This window comes from Volvox carteri (genome assembly GCF_000143455.1).
Source record: "Volvox carteri f. nagariensis unplaced genomic scaffold VOLCAscaffold_5, whole genome shotgun sequence".
NCBI lineage: Eukaryota > Viridiplantae > Chlorophyta > Chlorophyceae > Chlamydomonadales > Volvocaceae > Volvox > Volvox carteri.
In genome coordinates this window covers 1,530,352-1,547,769 of record NW_003307548.1, presented here as the reverse complement: position 1 = coordinate 1,547,769, position 17,418 = coordinate 1,530,352, and the positions used below count along the sequence as shown (strand labels likewise).

Below are 17,418 nucleotides of genomic sequence, written 5' to 3'. Positions count from 1 at the left end.
TGTCATTTACGTTCATACCACGATTAAAACCAGAGCGACCAAGAAGCACGCAAATATATTGGAATAGACAAGCAGCATACACATGCGAGCATCTGCTAAAGCGGTTCCTACAATCAAGCAGCGATCCTATGCATACTCGGAGGAAGAAAGTTAGCCCATGGTAGCAGAGAGGACGGATCAAGTGCCGTACTCGGGTCTCGGCTCCGGAGCGAGGTGTTGCAAAGTCGAAAATGGCTGTAATACGTTGTATCACATTTGTACTTGGGCTTGCATGTGATACCTCCTGAATGGTCAATCCTACCCATATAAACGTGCATCCGTATATTCGCTTCTATCGTTGCAAGAAGACACAGTTCACGCGACATGCAATTATCATATTACTGGCTGGGTTGACCACATTGACTTTTGTTACATTGCCTTCTGTTTTACCTCAAACGCTTGGCCATCGCGACACACTTACAGCCGCTAGGCTTGATAAACCGGGTCATACTAAGCGAAGACTGCATCCAATGGCCTCGGTGCACGGAGGAAAATCGGCTGCTGTGGGAGCTGGTCTGTCATTCCTTTCAGCTTCGCGGCCTCGGATAATTCTCTTTGGAGACAGCCTTACGGAGCGAAGCTTTGACAATCCGGAGGGTTGGGGGTCAAGTTTGGCGTCTTTTTACGTCCGTCGAGTGAGAGTTTAGCCCCGCTATGGCCGTTCGCATATGGGAAGCATGGCTGGTCTGCACATGACACGGGAAGGATGGCTGGTCTGCAGGCGGATGTCGTCAACCGTGGGATGTCCGGTTACAACACCCGATGGGCCATGGAAACCCTTCCTTACGTCTTTGGCCCCACGCTCACGCCGGGTGTTCCATCCCCCACGGCTGCATCTGAGCGGGTCATGTTTGCAACGGTGTTCTTCGGGGCCAACGATGCAGCGCGGCTTGAAGGGCCAAGGTACACTCCATGGTTCCTGCATTACATATTGCGTGACGACAGGAATATGGGAATGTCACTATGTGTGTGTGTGTTACATCTTGAGTTGTGGTACCCTCTAAAGGCGTTACGGGTGAGTACGAGCCGGGGGCCAAGCGCCAGCCGAAGGCCGTCCATAGCAGTTAGGTAACTGCAAAATAAAACTATTATCCCAGACCACGAAAAGAAAAAATATGCTCAGAAGTGCCTTTGGCGTGTCCTTTTTCTGTGACTCATGCTGCACAAAAGACCATGCAAATCAGCATGCAGCTTGCTATCGAGGGATGGACCATTTACGTCTGACTCCGATACGCTTTGTCCTCAATGTGGCTGGGCTCTGGCCTGCGTGCGTTTGGACGCGTCCTGGCATGTGTCCTAACGGCCTGGAGCTGATTTTCAAGGATTACCCGTCAGGCTAGCTGCCGTGCACTTCGTGGTATTTCCCCCGCCCGATTGTTTCGCCGTGCTACGGACCCTCTCACCCTCGCTGTCATACGCGCACAAATCGACACACGTACCACTTAGCCACTCTGCGCGGCAACATGTACCGCTGGATGAGTACCGGTCCAACCTCAAGGAGATGGTGAGGTACATTAAGGCCACCGGAGTGGAGAAGGTCGTGATTATCACCCCACCGCCGGTGTCAGACGCGGGACGCAAAGCGGCCCAAATCCAGGTACGACGGCATGCGGCCTTACACGGAATACCCACGCGATCCACGGGACTTGTGTAACGGATTAAACCAGGTTTTAGGATCTGGATCCCGAAACCGCTAGGGATTGTGGATCTCGTGTGAATGTTGCATCCCAGGTTAAGAAAATTCTTTCCACATGCATCCAGGAGTAAGAGGCAATTGCATATAATTACGAAAGCACGGGAAGGCGAAACGTGATGCGCCAAATTCGTGATGACCCCTTTGCCGCGGTAACACGTGCAGAAAATGGGCGAGCAGGCGCGCGACTGGCCATTGGACCGGAACTTTGCGACCTCGGCCCAATACTCCAAGGCCGCAGCGGATGTGGCCAAGGAGCTCGGAGTGCCATGCTTAGACTTGTTCGCTCTGCTGCAGGAGGTAGGGGCCCGTGCCTCCCTTGCCCTGCTTGATTGCCTACCCGGCGTGGTCCCTGTTCTCGTAACAGAGACAGACTAAGAAACGAACACAGTGTTCATTGCGACCAAACTGCGGTGCACAAGCTGCTGCCTGCAGGTCCGTAATCCGTTCTTGCGTATCTTGGCTCGCAGGAGGATAGATGGCAGGAAAGATGTCTCTGTGACGGGCTTCACCTCACGCCGCTGGGGCAGGAGAAGCTGGGCAACCAGCTGCGCTCGCTGCTGCGGCAAGAATGGCCGGACATCAGGTGCGGCTTCCGGTGGACCTCGTTGGGCTCGATGAGAGCCGCGGGACTGTGGGGGGCTCCTGCGTAGGCCGATGCCGTTACCGTTTGGAGCTAGGATGTAGTCTGGAGGCATCCGTGTGCGCCATCGATGGGAGCGCTGTGGGACTCCGGAACTGTACGTGAAGCGCGCCTCAAAGAGCTCCTAGGGCTCTTTGCCACACTCTTGGGGGCTGCCTTCGGGGAAGCTTTCATTGCAAGGGCGCATGTATCATCCATGTATTTATGTATGTATGTATGTGTGGGTTTGTCACGCGAAAAGGTGGTAAGCTCGCGTTGGCAGCAGTTACGGTGTCAGCCGACTTTCTGGTCATGGATGGTGGATGGGTTTTGCAGCATGGGCCATAGCAGGGCGACTTGTATTTGTGACGTAACGTCAGCCCATCTTGTGTGCAGGCCCATCGACCTGCCGACTCAGTTTCCCGCATGGGACGCAATCAATTTCGAGGATGTCAAGAGCAGCTTTATCGACACGGAGGCTGCATCCTAACGGCATCACCAGGCGTCGGCATATGTGACGGGAGGATTGGGACTTTAGTTAACAATCCAGTGGATAATCCCAGGTTCCATGATGCATGGAAGGTAGGGTACAGAAGCGCAACCAGAGCTTTGTGCTTCAAACTGTGGTGTACAGAAAACGGCCGCGGTGATGGCGCGTGACCTTGGGCCCTGGTGCGGCTGGGGTCATACGTGAAGAAACGAGAGGCAACTCGTCACTAACAATGTTATGTTACTTGCTGGTTACGTGGAAGGGCAGGAGCCACGAATTGTGACAGGTTTCACTCGCTGTTACGCCGCAAAATGCTGGCGTGGTGGTGTGTGCAGATGGCAGGCATGTGGGGATGCAGGCTGGTGTTCCGCGAGTGACCCCTCCGTCGCAGGGGCCCCTCGACGTAAGTATTTCATCCTAGTGTGTATTTGAGCACCGCGCCTTCGAGGGTCTTGAACATACTGGAACGAGTGTTGAGGGGACCTGATTACGCGTCCATGCATGCTGCGCGGTGTTTTGGCAAGGCGATTGAAACCCCAGGTCTTAGGACCCCTACGTCCGGTGCTCATCAATGGCCTTCGCTGGAATGCATGGTCCATGACTGCTACACACTGTCTGGCTGAGCTATTCGCAAGGCTTCGTAAATGTGTGCAACAGAGGGTCAGCCGGATTATTCGATTCAGCATAGAGCTGAGATTTAGCTATCGGCTTTTCTTGTGGCTTGGCTTGGCTGCAACCCTCGAAAAGTCGCCTCCTATGTTGTGGAGAACTTTCTGGCGACGTCGTCTAGGTGATCGAGGTTACGTTTTGCAATTAGCGAAAGGCTGTCGGGAGCAGTGCGGTGCATCAACCACTGTACGGTAGCATTGTCGTACGTTTTATTCAACCGGACAGCTCGGTTTCGGTTCCTCAATTGTGAAATGGTTATCTTCAATAAGGTCGTTGGCTGGATGAAGCATTGGCTTGTGAATTTCTGTAGGAAAGTAAAACTTGCGCAAGGATCCTGAACGAAACAACTCCACCTCCCATATCTGTGATACACGTTTATGGTGAAAGCATCATGATATTGTTGGCTTTGGTAGTACCGACATTGGATTTTTCCTAGAAGACAACGACTGTAGAAGTCCAAGATGGGAAAAGACAAGAAAAGCAAGAAGGACCGCAAGGAGAATAAGTCTAAAAAGGAGCGCAAAGAGAAAAGCAAGAGCCACAAGAGCAAGCGGGATGAGAGTTCTACAGACAGCTCTTCGTCCGATTCGGACGGCGACCAGCACCGGCGTATTGATAAGCTGGTATGGATTGATAGCTAATATGTAACTTATCTATTGCGAATATATGCGTTCCTAGCTCACGGAAGAATTCGCCGATATTATTGTTGCTGGGGCGGCGTTATGAAATGCACCCGACATAGTAAACGATCTGTGCTATGTGGTTGCCCCGGTTCGTGTTCCAGTAACGGGGCTTGGTCATGTTGCCGCTCCATAACGTAGCAATATCAGCACACACCACAGCCGGCACGCTACGGCAGTATTGACTTGTTCCTACCCTTCGCCAACTTCCCCCTCGCATACAGGCAACCAAGGTCGCTGCGCACCTGCAGCGAACAGGGACTGCTTCCGGTGCCCCGACCTTTGTCTGGGCCAAGAAGATAGAGCGCGAGCTGGAGAGCGGGAAATCAGTGCGGGACATAGCTGCAGCACAGATGCGGACTTCACAGGCTGAGCGCCTGGTAAGTAGCTGTCTGCTTCAACGGAGAGGAGCCCTGAAGGGTACTGGTACTTGATTGTGGGCTTAGACACGCCGGCATTGATGTGGAAACGTACGAGTATAGTATATGTATTGATGATCAGTGCCTTCGTCACCTGCTGTTCTCAGCTTCCAAGCTTCAATACACCACACATCTGGGGAAATATGCATTGGGGATAACCCCACAGAACCCTTGAGCTATTCTGAGGCGGGTTTGAGATCCCAGGGAGGAAACCACCACAGAGCTGGAGCTGGCCCGTGTACGTGGCCCTCGTGACTGGCCAGCAGACGTACAAAGCCACGTCGATCAACGCACATGGTATCCGCTCTACCTGGGGACCGCCTCACCCTGAGCATTCCCCTCGCTTGGAACGTGCTCATGCGGCCCGTAGGAGGAGATCGAGAAGGTCCGCAAGCGGCAGGCCGAGCGCGAGGAGGAAAAGGCTCGGAGGGAAGAGGAATTGGTGAGCTACGCCCCCGCATTGGATGGGCGCTCTGGGTTCCCTGAGTGCCGCCAGGAGGGCTGCACGAGCAGTTAGTTCTGAGTGTAGCAGTAGGAAAGAGCCTTGCCGCGCCTTTGCTGGGTGTTCCTCTGGGTGAACACGGGTCCTTCACGCCAAGAGGGACAGGTCCGTGGTCATCTTATCTGTCGATTTGACGGCTCGAAGTCATTTGACGGCTCGGAGGTGTACGGCCAGCCCTACGGTGCCCCGGGGTGGCCCCTGGGCCAATACATGACGGACACTATCCGTGGGTACACGGACGTCCTTTCCTCCGTGTTCCGACCGCGCATTTCACGGACCTGGTTGCCCTTGAGCCACCACCGCTTCGACCGCCGTTCACCCATTCTATCTGCCATCCCGGTGTCTCGATGTCTTCATACAGCTGAACCGTATTTGTTGATACCACCTCCCGCTTCCGGGGGCTTTGCGGCATCAGGGTGTGCTTGTCCTTTCCTGCCTCTCACGGGCTACACGGACGACTGTTACGTGCGCTCAATAGGAATCACGCTCTCCCCGGCTGGTGCCTTTCACCTCTCTAACATCCCACGTCGCTCCACGTGCCGCCGTTCCGCAGTCCCTCATCCAGCGACTCCGTGCGGCCCAGGAGGCTATGGAGTCAGAGGCGAAGGAGGAGGAGTTCTATCTGAAGGCGCTGATCGGGAAGGCCGAGAAGCGCTTTGCGGAGGTGCGTCTACGCGGCCCTGTCTCCGTGCTTCCCTGCTGCATTCGGATGCAGGGAGGCGCGTTTGCTTAGCACAGTACGTGTTCTCCATGTTCCATACTTCATGAGTGACTGCCACGTCCATAACACCCTCTTTCCTTCAATATATTCTTCCGGTTGCGTAGGGTCGGCCATCCTCTATTGACAAGATTGCCAAGAATCTGCACCTGCACGGCACGTACGGGTGCGACATGGTGGAGCCGTGGTCTTTCTTTGAGGGGTTGCTGCTAGACGAGGCGAAGGAACTGCATCAGGGCATTGTGGACTACCAGGTGAGAAATGTGGGCGCCAGGTCGGATGTCGGGGTTATCGCTGGGACGGGTGAGGGGTGTAAGAGGTGGGGCTGAAAACGAAGCAGCCAGTGTGCGCGATGACAATGGGAGCTTTGGCCCCGTCTTTGCGTCTCTGAGAAAAGTAAAAGGAAACTCTGGCCCTGGCAAACGCCCAGTAGCTGCTGGCTTTTTGCTGGTTTGGAAAGGGAGGGAGGGATTTTGAGTTTGGAAGGAACGACGAAAGGAACGCATGCAGGAGCGAAAGGGAGCACTGCTCTTCTGTTCAGATGTGGTGTTCGGTGCCATGGTGACGACCATGGTGCGGACTATGCCAGAGTGGCACCGCCGCGGCATGATTAGATTTGCCCTGGAGTGCTGACATGCCGTCGCTGAACTGATATATTCCCGTCGCGCAGGAGTACGACAAGTATGACGACGTCCATCAGAAATTCTGGGCGGCGCTACGCATTGTGGCGGATGCCGAGCTGGAGGAAGCCATGCAACGGTGCGTCTGATGTCGCTTTGATGTGTCGGCGCCGCATTGGGTTCGTGCTTGGCGTATCCCACACCCTTAGGGTAGCCCAGCTGCACCTGGTATCCCATCACAAGCGGTCCGCGGGCCAGGGTTCCGTAGAATGGTGGCAAACCCACCTCGACAGCAAGACACCCTGGACCGCATCCGTCACATTCAATGTTGTGCAGGGACGCAGCTGACCGAGCGGCCCTGCGCCGCGGCGGCGACGGCGCCACCGGGGCGAGTGGCTCAGGGCGGGCCGGGTCCGAGGAGCCCGGGGGCCCGCACCGCAGCCTTCACACAGACGTGGAGGTGCAGATTGAGAACATGCTGTCAGGTGAGTGCTGGCTGGTGCTGGTTGGGTAAAATGTGATGGGGGCCCGAGTCGATTATACGGCTGCAGGTTGTAAGCCCATCGCTGGTCTGTTCTCCCATCTGGGCGCTGTGGAATCTCGTACTTCTGGCTAGCTGGCCAGCTGGTCTAAGCTGGCCATTACTCCAACACTCTGTTTCCCTCCCTATGTTGCCAAGGGCAGGCCAGACGCACGCATCCCTGGTGGCCATGGAGGCTGATGTGGAGCGGGCGCTCAAGGGGGGCCTGGGCGACCCTGAGTACTGGGAGGCCGTCCTCAAGAGGTTGCAGGTGTGGGTCGCGAAAGCATGATGGATGATGGGAAGAGGAGGGTGGGGTGGGCTGCAAGACGGTCGTAGACTACCGGGCTGTATGCTGTGGGGATGCACGCGCAGCTGGGAATTTCCTCTGTAGGCGTGTGGTCGGAAGCCCTCCTAGGGAACGACGCCTCTATCTTAGAGAGTAGTCCTGTCCACTATGTCACCGCTGCTGTTGCAACCAAGCACCGAAGTCTTGGACCTCCTGACCGGATGTGCCTTTTGCTGATATGCGGCGGCGGCTCCCCTTGGTTAAACGTTTCCATAGGTTCACAAGGCTAAGGCACAGGTTCGCGAGCTGCAGGCGGCCATCATGCAGCGCCACATCAGCTCCGAGATCCTGAAGCGCGAGGCGGCACGGGAGGAGCGCAGGCGCCAGGCGGAGGAGAGCAGGCAGCAGGTAACAATATGGCGTGTATGACAATTGCAGCAAAGCCCAGGGAGGCGGGATGTAAGGGAGCACATTGGGTTTATGGGTTATGGCGTGGGTGATGTTGTGTGACTGAGTGGCTTAACTACCTGTCGAGGTCTTGGCGGGAGGAAGGCTCTCACCCGCGCGGTGGCGCAGGTGCGTGCTGGGCCCCGTTGCGGACGTGTCCGGGGGTTGGGCGCCTGGCGGACTGGAATCGATCTGCATCCAGTTGCGCTGCATTGTACGCGTTTGGGCGTAGCGATTCGCCGATCTGGGGCTCATGGACGAGTCCCTCGGCCACCTCTCTATGCCTGCTGCTCGCGTTTCGTTCTCCTGGTCGTGTGGCATTAGCCAGGTGGCAGCGTACCGGGGTCAGTCGCGAGAGGGGTTCAGACAGGCTGACAGGTATAGCCCATGCATCTGCGCTCGCCGCGGTCTCGTGTCTTAACCGTTTCACTACCTTGTTTCGGTACGTCACAGGCCCTGGCGGAGGGTCGCGACCCCGGCGAGCTGGGTCTGGATGGGGCGGAGTCCAGCAGCAGCGAGAGCAGCAGCGAGGACGGGAGCGAGGGTGCGGCGGGCGAGGATGGCGAGCAGCGGGAAGGAGGCGAGGCGGCGGAAGGACGACCGGCGGGCGAGGTGAGGGGATGCGTGTGCATGGGGAAAGGTAAATGCGCGTGGTCAATCCGCATGATTGGCTCCGGTAGCCAGCCAGTCGGGGGGAAGGGAGCTAATTCAGTTGCGACGATGTGGGCGCTGGGGTTGGGGCTGAAGCTAGCCGGGGTAGCATAAATGGCCAAAGGGCAAGGCCGGCAGCTGTGCGAATTGCTTACATGACGCAAGCCAAGCGCCTAGTGCGTGGGCCCGACCCGCGGTGCCTGGTGTGTTTCTGGTGGCGTGTTTCTGGATGGCAAGCTCGGCATTGGTCTTAGCCCACTTGCGGCCGTTGATTGCGTACCTCTGGGGGAGGAAAGTGGGAAGCTGTGACGGAACACACAGCGTGTGCACGCGTTGGCAACCCTTCCCGCCCATGCCAACCCGCCCGCACGACTGCCTGCCCTGTCCTGCTGCCATGCCCCTGCCCTGCTGTTGACGCGCCTAATTTTCGCATGCACGGTTTCGCTCCCAGCAGGAGGGTGCGGGTGAGGGTGAGGGCGCCGGCGCGGGGCCCTCCGACCCAACGGCGGCCGCGGGTGCCACGGCCGGCGAAGACGAGGATGCAGCGCTGGACCCGCACATCTCCGATGGCCGTTACAGCCCGCCGCCAGTGAATCCGTCGGAGGTTCCTGGTAAGGACGTGATCAGCGAGGAGGACGACTACAGGTGCGGCGCGCAGGCCGACTACAGGGGCGAGTTACGGCTTGGGAGAGGACCTCAGGCGCTCCTTGAATCTGGGGCGTGGGGGCCGTGATACGGGATATCGAATATGTAGATGTTTGTGGAATTTATTAACAATAGGGTGTGGTATTGGATGTTTAGGTACGTAAAAACATCTGCATAGCCAACCATTAGTGGGCGTACAAAACCGGGCTGTTAGCCGGGTAAGGAGCGGATCAACACTTGATGCATGTCCCGCCAGAGCTGTCAGCTCGCGGGCGAGTGGCGAAGAAGATGCGGCCCGGGGAGGGGTTCTTCTGTCTCCACCCTTGAAGAAACTTCCGCTTGCTAGGCGTATTTCGTGGCCCAGTGTCTTTCGGTGCTTTACCGTACAAGTCTCCTTTCCAAAGCTTTGGTCCATTCACCGTGCTGCTGAGAGGCACCGGCTTGTTGAGAGGCATCTCTTTCCCCATCCTCCTTCTAATCGCGCTCCTACAGAGCTCTGGCGCTCCTGCGGCAGCAAGTCAAGCTACAGGCAGCCAACGCCTTCAAGGCTGCCGCAGCGCTGGCGTCCGTGCCGGGGGCCAACAACCAGACAGCTGCAGAGCGGGCCTACCAGGCGTTACTTGCTCGGGGCATGGGCGGTGGGCACCCCATGCTGCGCAACCTTACGGATGCCGGACAGGTAGGACGGTCCCGCGCCAGCGTGGTAAAGAAGGCCAAGAAGTCATGCGATTGTGTCGGCCAGAGCGAGTGGGCATGGCGGTGTCGTGTCGGCGGTTGGGCACTTTACCCGCTTAGGAGTTTTGAGCACAAAGGGCGTTCTTAATGCCGGTTGGGTTGAGGACGGGCTAATAGGTTATGTGACGCGAGTTGAGTAGGCCGCGGCTCACAGCTAGTGGTGAGATGGTCGAAAGGGTAACAGTTGCATGGATGGCCGCGTGCGAGGGGTGGGGCGCAGATCCCGTTCTCCCACCTTGCAACGCAGGCAGGCGGCAGCGCTGACGCAGGCGGCGGCTACGTGCCCTTCCGCGGCACAGGCCAGTTCCGCTCAACGGCGGAGGAGGATGCGGCGGCGCTGGCGGCGTTTCGGGCGCAAGCGGAGCGCACCATGGGCCAGGTAAGGACCGAGCGCGAGCGGAAGGCAAGGACAGGGACAGGGAATGCATAGGCGCCAGACGGCGCCGGGACGCAGGACGGTTGCAGGAAGCGGCTTTTGGCTGATCCGCAGATGTCGGCTGCCGGGAAGGCGAGCCCACATGCCGGCTTCCCCTTACGTGGCCAGGCGGGTTCTCAGGTCCCGCGGCGGACACTGGGTGTTGGGCTTTGAAGCCCGCCGTCGATATGTCTTGCTGCTAGCTTGCGTGTCAAAATTCCTGGCGTTTGGACCTGCGAGCTGGAAACTATGCGCTCGCACCAACCGCAATCTGGCAGGATGAGGGCGACCGGGCGTTCGGCGGCGAGGTTTCCCTGGAGTCCAAGGTGTATTGGTGGCACGAGAAGTACAGGCCGCGCAAGCCCAAGTATTTCAACCGAGTGCACACGGGGTGCGGAGGATCAGGGGGCGATTTCGATTGGGGGGTTGCTTTGGTGGGATGCGTGCTGGGTTACAACAAGGCAGAGTGCCGCCCGTTGCGACTGCGGGAAACGCAGCCTAGGGTTTGCTCGGGGTCTGGGAAAAAAGGCTCAGCTTGATGGTTGGGTTACGGGCGTGCAGCGCGTTGTCGTCATAATGCGGCTTAGGGGCCGTGGTGGCAACTGGCTTGCTAAGAGGCGCGCGCGTCCGGCAGCCCGCAGCCTCTGGCAGCTTAATAAAGAGGTGTATTTCGCCGCGCAGATGCCTAGGCAGTGCGGTCGCGTCCATGTGCCGGATTCATTGCCGCCCTGCTGAACCTCGCAGTGCAATGCTCGCGACGCGTTTTAATTCCTGTGTTGTGTGCCCGCGCTTTCTGCCGCCGCCTTGCGCAGTTACGAGTGGAACAAGTACAACCAGACTCACTACGACAGCGACAACCCGCCCCCCAAGGTGGTCCAGGGCTACAAGTTTAACATCATGTATTTCGACCTCATAGACAAGACCAAGGTAAGCAACCGTCGCCGGGTGACCAGTCTGTCCGTTGTTCACGGCCAGCGGTCAGCCAACGGGTGGATCGTGGAAGCCGCGTATGGTAGCTGCCAAACGTCGTGCCCTTTTCCGGTCATGTCTAGGTCATTTTTTTTCCACCAGTTCTGTTTTTTACCAGTTCAGGAAGCATACGCATTGGTACGTTGGCAGCGCCGGGTTACACTCGAATCCGTAGGAGACGGCGCGTCCGACGTGCACCGACCTGTGTGAGGGTGATGTGCTACCGAGCCGCTGGATGGGGCATCTTATGGCACCGGATGTTACCCAGGGGGATAAACGCTGCGGGACCAAGGAGCGTGTTGTCGAATATTCGCTGTCGGGTGGGCAAGCGCGCTCTCAGAACTAGATTGGCATGGCGATGACACGACTTCATGCTTCAACGCCTGGTGGCGTCATGGGTTCCGGTCTGAAGGTGCATGTGATGGCACGACGCATGTGGCACCTGGGCCGAACACCAAAACCGCTGTTCCCTCTGCCACGCTCCTCGCCTTTTCCAATATCTTTTCTTAGGCTCCCACGTACCGTGTGGCCGCGGACCCGGCCTCCACTGACAACTCCACCTGCCTCATCATCTTTTCCGCGGGGCCGCCGTACGAAGACATTGCGTTCAGGTGCGCATGATTGACAAGGCGATGCACCCGCATGAAGCTTCTGCTGCAGATGGGAACGTCCGGCGGTTCCCTCTGCCTGGCGGCTTGATGTTATCTCGAGGGCGTCAGTCCGGACTGCGCTGCGGAGCATAGATGAAGCTAACAGCATTTCGGGGTTGAGCGGTCGACATATCGAATGATGGATGTCACTTGGTCGAAGCGTAGTAGCGCCCTTTGTCACGCACATGAACGGCGTGGCACCATTCGTCCATGCTCCTAAGCTCATGGCAACGCGCCGGCAGTCTCCACGCGTGGCTTGGTTCCCCCCTGCTTTTCTAGTCTGATCCGCTGCCCTGCCCCGCTTCCCTTCCTATGGTTGTTCCGTTTGGTCATCCAGGATCGTGAACAAGGAGTGGGAGTACTCACACAAACGCGGTTTCAAGTGCACCTTTGACCGCGGCATCCTGCACGTCTATTTTAACTTCAAGCGCACTCGCTATCGTCGCTAGCACGGCCAGGGTTGCAGCTAGACTGGCACACCGATGGCGGCTAGGGCTGCTACATGTGCAGGCCGTAGAGCCCCAGCCCGTGTGCTATCGTTCATTCGGGAGACTCGTTTCGATGCTCCGATGCTCCGGTCGGTTGGGATGTACGATTGACGGATACTTCTGACTGTTTTAGGTCTGTCTTATCGGGACTGCCGTTGTGGACGCATGTGGAGCCCCAGGGGACCCATTTGTTGCGACCATGGTGCTAGCTGCGCTGTGGCCCTAGAGTAGTTGAAAGCTCCGTCTATATGTACATAGTTATGGTGCTTGCTTAATATTTTTTGGCGTTTTGGTGTTTTGGCGGCGCGGCTTCAGGCTTTTCGCATGTTCAAATGCAACTGAAAGCCATGGCACCATGGTAAGTCACCACCTATGGTAAAGCAGCGCCTGAGTGACGGTGCAGTTCTTACAGACACCCGGAGGTCACGCTGGCTGGACTCCTGGCCTCAGGAGCAGACTACTGCCTGTACCACTCATGGGTGACAGGCCTTGCCGCTTGTTTTCACTACAGCTCCTTAGCAACTCCTGTGTATGTGGAGGGGGGTAATGAGCGCTCCTTGCAAGCCAGAACGCAGGTCGTCGCAGGCCATGCCTAGGGCTTCCCCTAAGGATTGCTGGACAAAGGGGCGGCTTTAATTGTTTGGGGCTGCCCGGGCCGTGATACGGATCAGGCCTTGGCAACCCTTGGGGCCTCTGTTGGCCCACAGAGTGTTTGTTGCGGAGAGTACTCTTCGGATCCACTGCAATCCATTTATTAGGACAAATACAGGGTGGCGCGGACACCAGTGATACGTACACCTCGTGGATATAGTCAGACCTTTCTGCGCTTTGTCTTGCGCGTGGATTGTTATTCCTGTGGATGGCAACACCTCCGGGAGGATGCATTACTCGGCTCTTGTTTTCCACGGGTACTCGTGCGTTCTACAGTGCTTGACAATGTACACGGTGCAGAAGGAGCCAAAGTTATATATAAAGGCGCCATTACCGTCAGTCGAATTACTAAGGGGAATGGTCTGATATCTGAAGCTAATTGGGTGCCGGCCAAGGTGAAGCCCCGCGCCCAAATTGGCGAATTAACAGTTACTATTACCTAAACTTAGTAACAGTCGGTAGGCTAGAACGAAACCCTACCGTTAAATCTAAAACCTCGCGCTACGCGTATGTAGGCCTGCCCACCTGAAGAATTGTCTAACTGTGTAGTGGGTGTGGTTGAGGGTGCTGCAGCCTATGTTGTGATGGGACTTAGGAGAAATAGTAGGAGTACGGTTAGCCGAATGAGGTGCGATTACCGAAAGCTACCTGATGAGTTGTGCTCATGTAACAAACTCCACACTACAAAACATTCGTCGTCTTGTACCTGGTTTGTGCCTTGGTGGCCGGAAGGCCGACTTCTTCGCCTGGTTTGCCTGGGATGTGTTCGGGTAATCCAGGATGCGTTCGGAAAAGCCTGGGCCTTGTTGTCCGAAAAGACAAACACGGCATTACAAGCAACATAAGCATGGTCCTCTCCTTCCTCTCCCTCCTCCACCTCCTCCACCTCCTCTCCCTCCTCTCCCCTTTGAACGCTTTGCTGATTCATCTTGCAGATGTACTTCCGGTTTCAAGGTTCAACTCCGTACACATCTCTATCTGCAATTCTCGAGTACAATGTTCTGTAATTTTTATTTCTAGTTCTTCTTTCCTTATTTGTCTCTTTGCATGCCGCTTCACGTTGCCGATTTTTCAGACGTTAACGAATTCCGCCAACCTTAATCCGCCTAATCCGTCCTAATCCGCGCGATGTTTGAAAATGCAACGGAGTAAGCCTTAATCCGTGACTTTTAATCCAAGTGGAAACACCCCCTTTGATGGCAATTCGTAACGTGCTTCCTTAAGAAACCTCAAAAATTGTTTTGCTTCTGCTAAAAACACCCGCTATCCTGCAAATATATCCTGATTGTAGGATCAAGGTAGGGGCGTTAGGCGCCTTATTTTGCTTATGTGACTACGAGCGGTGGTGATGGATAGATGGCGCTGGGTACGAATTCGACAACAATAGCTCGTTGGAGCTTCCTGGATGCAGCATCGCTTTGCTGGTCTTAACAATTCCGATCTTGATTTGTGGGGCACGCCTTCGTCTATGAAAGTGCTCGCGACATTTTTTACGGTTAGGGCTTTAGTGTGGACTGGTGTGAGGACCAGATGAGTACATACATTGTTTGCGTGTTTGCTTAGTGTTTTGGGGGCACCGAAAAGAGCGTAGTAGGCAGTAGGCAGGCTCTATTTCTTTAAAGTTAATACGATACTGCAGAAACCCGTAGAAACGTTCTCACTTAACTAACGGGACTTTTCGACAAGTTTTGCCTAACGCCCGATCGTATGCTGAAATATAGTTGTTATTATTATGAGCTAACAAGAGTAATATGTTGAATTTTGCTGTACGAATGCTGTCATGGCTTAGGGTGCATTTCCAGTGCGGATTAAGGCCAGGGATTAGGGCACGGAATTCCTTGATACGAGCTTACCACATAGTTTTGTTCCATAAGGGAACCAAAGGTTGAAAAGGCGAGGTAAGTTTGCCAACAACTTAGCCGTTTGAGCAAGTATCGATGGATGACAGAGGGTTAATCCCTGGCCTTAATCCGCACTGGAAATGCACCCTTATTAATTAGCTTTAGACTTGGGGAGCACTCGTATGGGTTACCAAAGCTTATGAATATCCACATTTCTGAAATTCCCAATCTGCTTTTGTAACAGAGATGCATGCATGTTGTCCCGTTGACGCCCGTAACCTTCGACTGTACATTGCATACCGTACGTCGTATAACAGCCATCGTATATGGGAAAGTATCATAGCTCTGGTGGCGAGCAGATGGGCAATAATTGTTTATAGATATACAATTACAACTATGGAAGAGCTCCAGGTCTTACCCTGACAGAATACAATGACCTTGGAGGGACATTGCAGCAAGAGAAAACTCCTCCGCGCTGATCGGGTTTCCAGCGGGGACTGCGCTGCGACCCGGCTCCTGCTATATCAGCTCAGGCCATCTACTACGCATATCCTTGCGGTGCTTGTGGCGGCGTGGTCTCTTGCCGCAGGTCAGTCGATCAGTGGGAGTGCGCTCTCTTTAAGCGCATAACATTAGTCGAGTTGCAATTAGTCGCACCATTTTCATTGCGCAATCTATATTACAAGGAACTTCAGGTTGTTGATCATGAAGCCCCCCCGTCACCTACGTACTCTTCGTAGCTGAGCCCACCAATGCGGCGCGGGAAGAGACGGCACCGTGCAGCGGCCACATCAAGGTAGTATACAATGTAGTGTCAGAAGATGAGTGCTGGGGGCTATGCCTGGCGTCCGGTGCTTGCAGCGCCTGGTCCTTAAGGTGCGCACAAAGCTACGTACGTGAATTACGTTAGAACGCGATTTTCCTGCTTTTCGGGCGCTATTCCGTAAGAAGGTTGTGGCCAAGGTCTTCTGCTAGAATGTAACGCACGGCACTGCAGATAGTATTAATTTCTATGTTATGTAACCCTATACAAGCTATTGACCCTGGGCCCTGGGCATGTGGCGCGCACACTCCGACTCGGTGACCTGTTTTGATGCGAACATGATGTGTGTATAGACCTTGGGAGTTAGAAAAGGTAGTAATCGGAGACCAGCCAGCCGGGTACCGTCGGCATGTGGTAACTCGATCGATTGCCGCGGGGTGGCATTCCTATTCTGCTGCTTGCTGTGTCGTTAATTAGCCGCAACCGCAAGATCGGATTTGTGAAGCAAAGGTCCCGTGAGGCCACTTCACACCTGATATCGTTTCGTTCCCGGCGCCGCGTTGATATGCAGTGCTTGTGGATTGAATACTTCCTGCTGCTCTATCTGCATGAGTGGGGACGCTCTGCAAGGGCGGTCTGCTGCCCTCCCGCCGGCGGCTGTTGGAGGTAAGGTCGTGATGGCGTACATGGGCTCGCAAAAGACGACTGTATTTTGGTCCGGGCACATAGGGGTGGACGTGTAATGCAGTGAGCATGCGTGCATGACCTCATAAGGCCCAGCCGTACGCCCGCTGCAGCCGCCCCGTTATGATGTCCAGGTCTCGAGCAAAAATAGCCAATGATCGTCTCTAATGGTCTCCTTAGGTTTCCAAATACTTGGGACAGCGAGAGTGTTTTTTTCCAAATTGGAGCAGAAGTTTTTATGACATGGGGAGCGATAACATTTATTTTTGTTGTGTCGCTTATCACTCCTGACCCAATCGGCTGGGTGGGATACAGGACCCCAAACCTCCTTTGAATAACCAACACAGAGCTGCCGTACGGCTGTTAGGTGCGAATAACAAGTGTCCATCCGGTCCATGCAAATCCTCTTAGTATCGCTTTGCTAACGACATAATGGACTTTGTCCTGAGGCTCTGGAGGCCCCGCATCTCCCCAAGGTTTCCTAGTTGGTGAACTTCCACCCTTGTTTACATCTGAATTGAATTGAATTGTTACAGAGTGGGAGGCTTCTGGGCCACTTGAACACATTGTCAATCCTACGATTTATCATACCATTCAGCACCATCCACCATTACCACACTGTACTACGCTATACGAAATGGCGGTTGATCCAAGGTTGGTCCAAGGCGGTTGGTCCAAGGCGGTTGATCCTGCCTTCTAAGATCACTCCTCATCCATTCACCTAAACATTGGCAGAGACAGAGGGTTCAGCAATCGCCACCAATCCAGCGTGCGAATCTCGATACATCATCTGTGATCTCAACTCCACATCTCAGCAGCTAGCCATAATCTCACGCTCCCGACATTGTCGGGGGTCTCCCCAGGAATCGCACCTAGGACCTTCAACTGTATACGATAGTCGTGTCACCCAGACCAGACCATGCATGTATGTATGTTTGTAGGCTCCCCTGCCAGGCCAACACCGCCGTCGCCCACGGCGTCTTACCAGAGTCTGGAAACCTCGATGCTGGGCCCGCCGCCAAGCCCAGCATCCCAGGTATCTGTTTCTAGGAACCTCCTCCAATCTAATTATTATGGGCCACCTCCCCCCCCCATCCAATCTCCCCCCCACCATCACTGCAACCGCCACAACTTCCACCACCACCACCAAGCCCACCCCCACCACCATCAGCACCGCAACCACTTACACCACCACCACTTACACCAGGGGATCCTCAG

At 55.5% G+C, this 17,418-nt stretch overlaps 3 protein-coding genes across 3 annotated transcripts in view; all 3 read left to right on the top strand.

Moving 5' to 3' along the window:
• Positions 1-509: 509 nt before the first annotated feature.
• On the top strand, positions 510-3,023 carry VOLCADRAFT_79531 (uncharacterized protein; the record flags this gene model as incomplete). Its single annotated transcript, XM_002947213.1, has 6 exons — positions 510-674; positions 761-942; positions 1,486-1,636; positions 1,898-2,032; positions 2,203-2,318; positions 2,751-3,023. The coding sequence occupies 6 exons, from the start codon at positions 510-512 to the stop codon at positions 2,842-2,844; spliced, it is 843 nt and encodes a 280-aa protein (XP_002947259.1). The 3' UTR covers positions 2,845-3,023.
• Positions 3,024-10,429: 7,406 nt separating this feature from the next.
• Positions 10,430-12,222, top strand: VOLCADRAFT_56742 (uncharacterized protein; the record flags this gene model as incomplete). Its single annotated transcript, XM_002947212.1, has 4 exons — positions 10,430-10,545; positions 10,967-11,081; positions 11,634-11,734; positions 12,111-12,222. Coding segments are annotated over 4 exons (444 nt in total), but the record flags the coding sequence as incomplete, so codon positions are not given.
• Positions 12,223-15,185: 2,963 nt separating this feature from the next.
• VOLCADRAFT_87436 (uncharacterized protein) overlaps positions 15,186-17,418 on the top strand; it is a gene marked incomplete at both ends in the record, with an annotated part of 27,983 nt that continues 25,750 nt past the window's right edge. Inside the window, 2 exons of the mRNA XM_002947211.1 lie at positions 15,186-15,342; positions 15,494-15,629. Coding sequence (XP_002947257.1) covers positions 15,186-15,342; positions 15,494-15,629 — 293 coding nt within the window. The remainder of the gene's footprint in view (positions 15,343-15,493; positions 15,630-17,418) is intronic.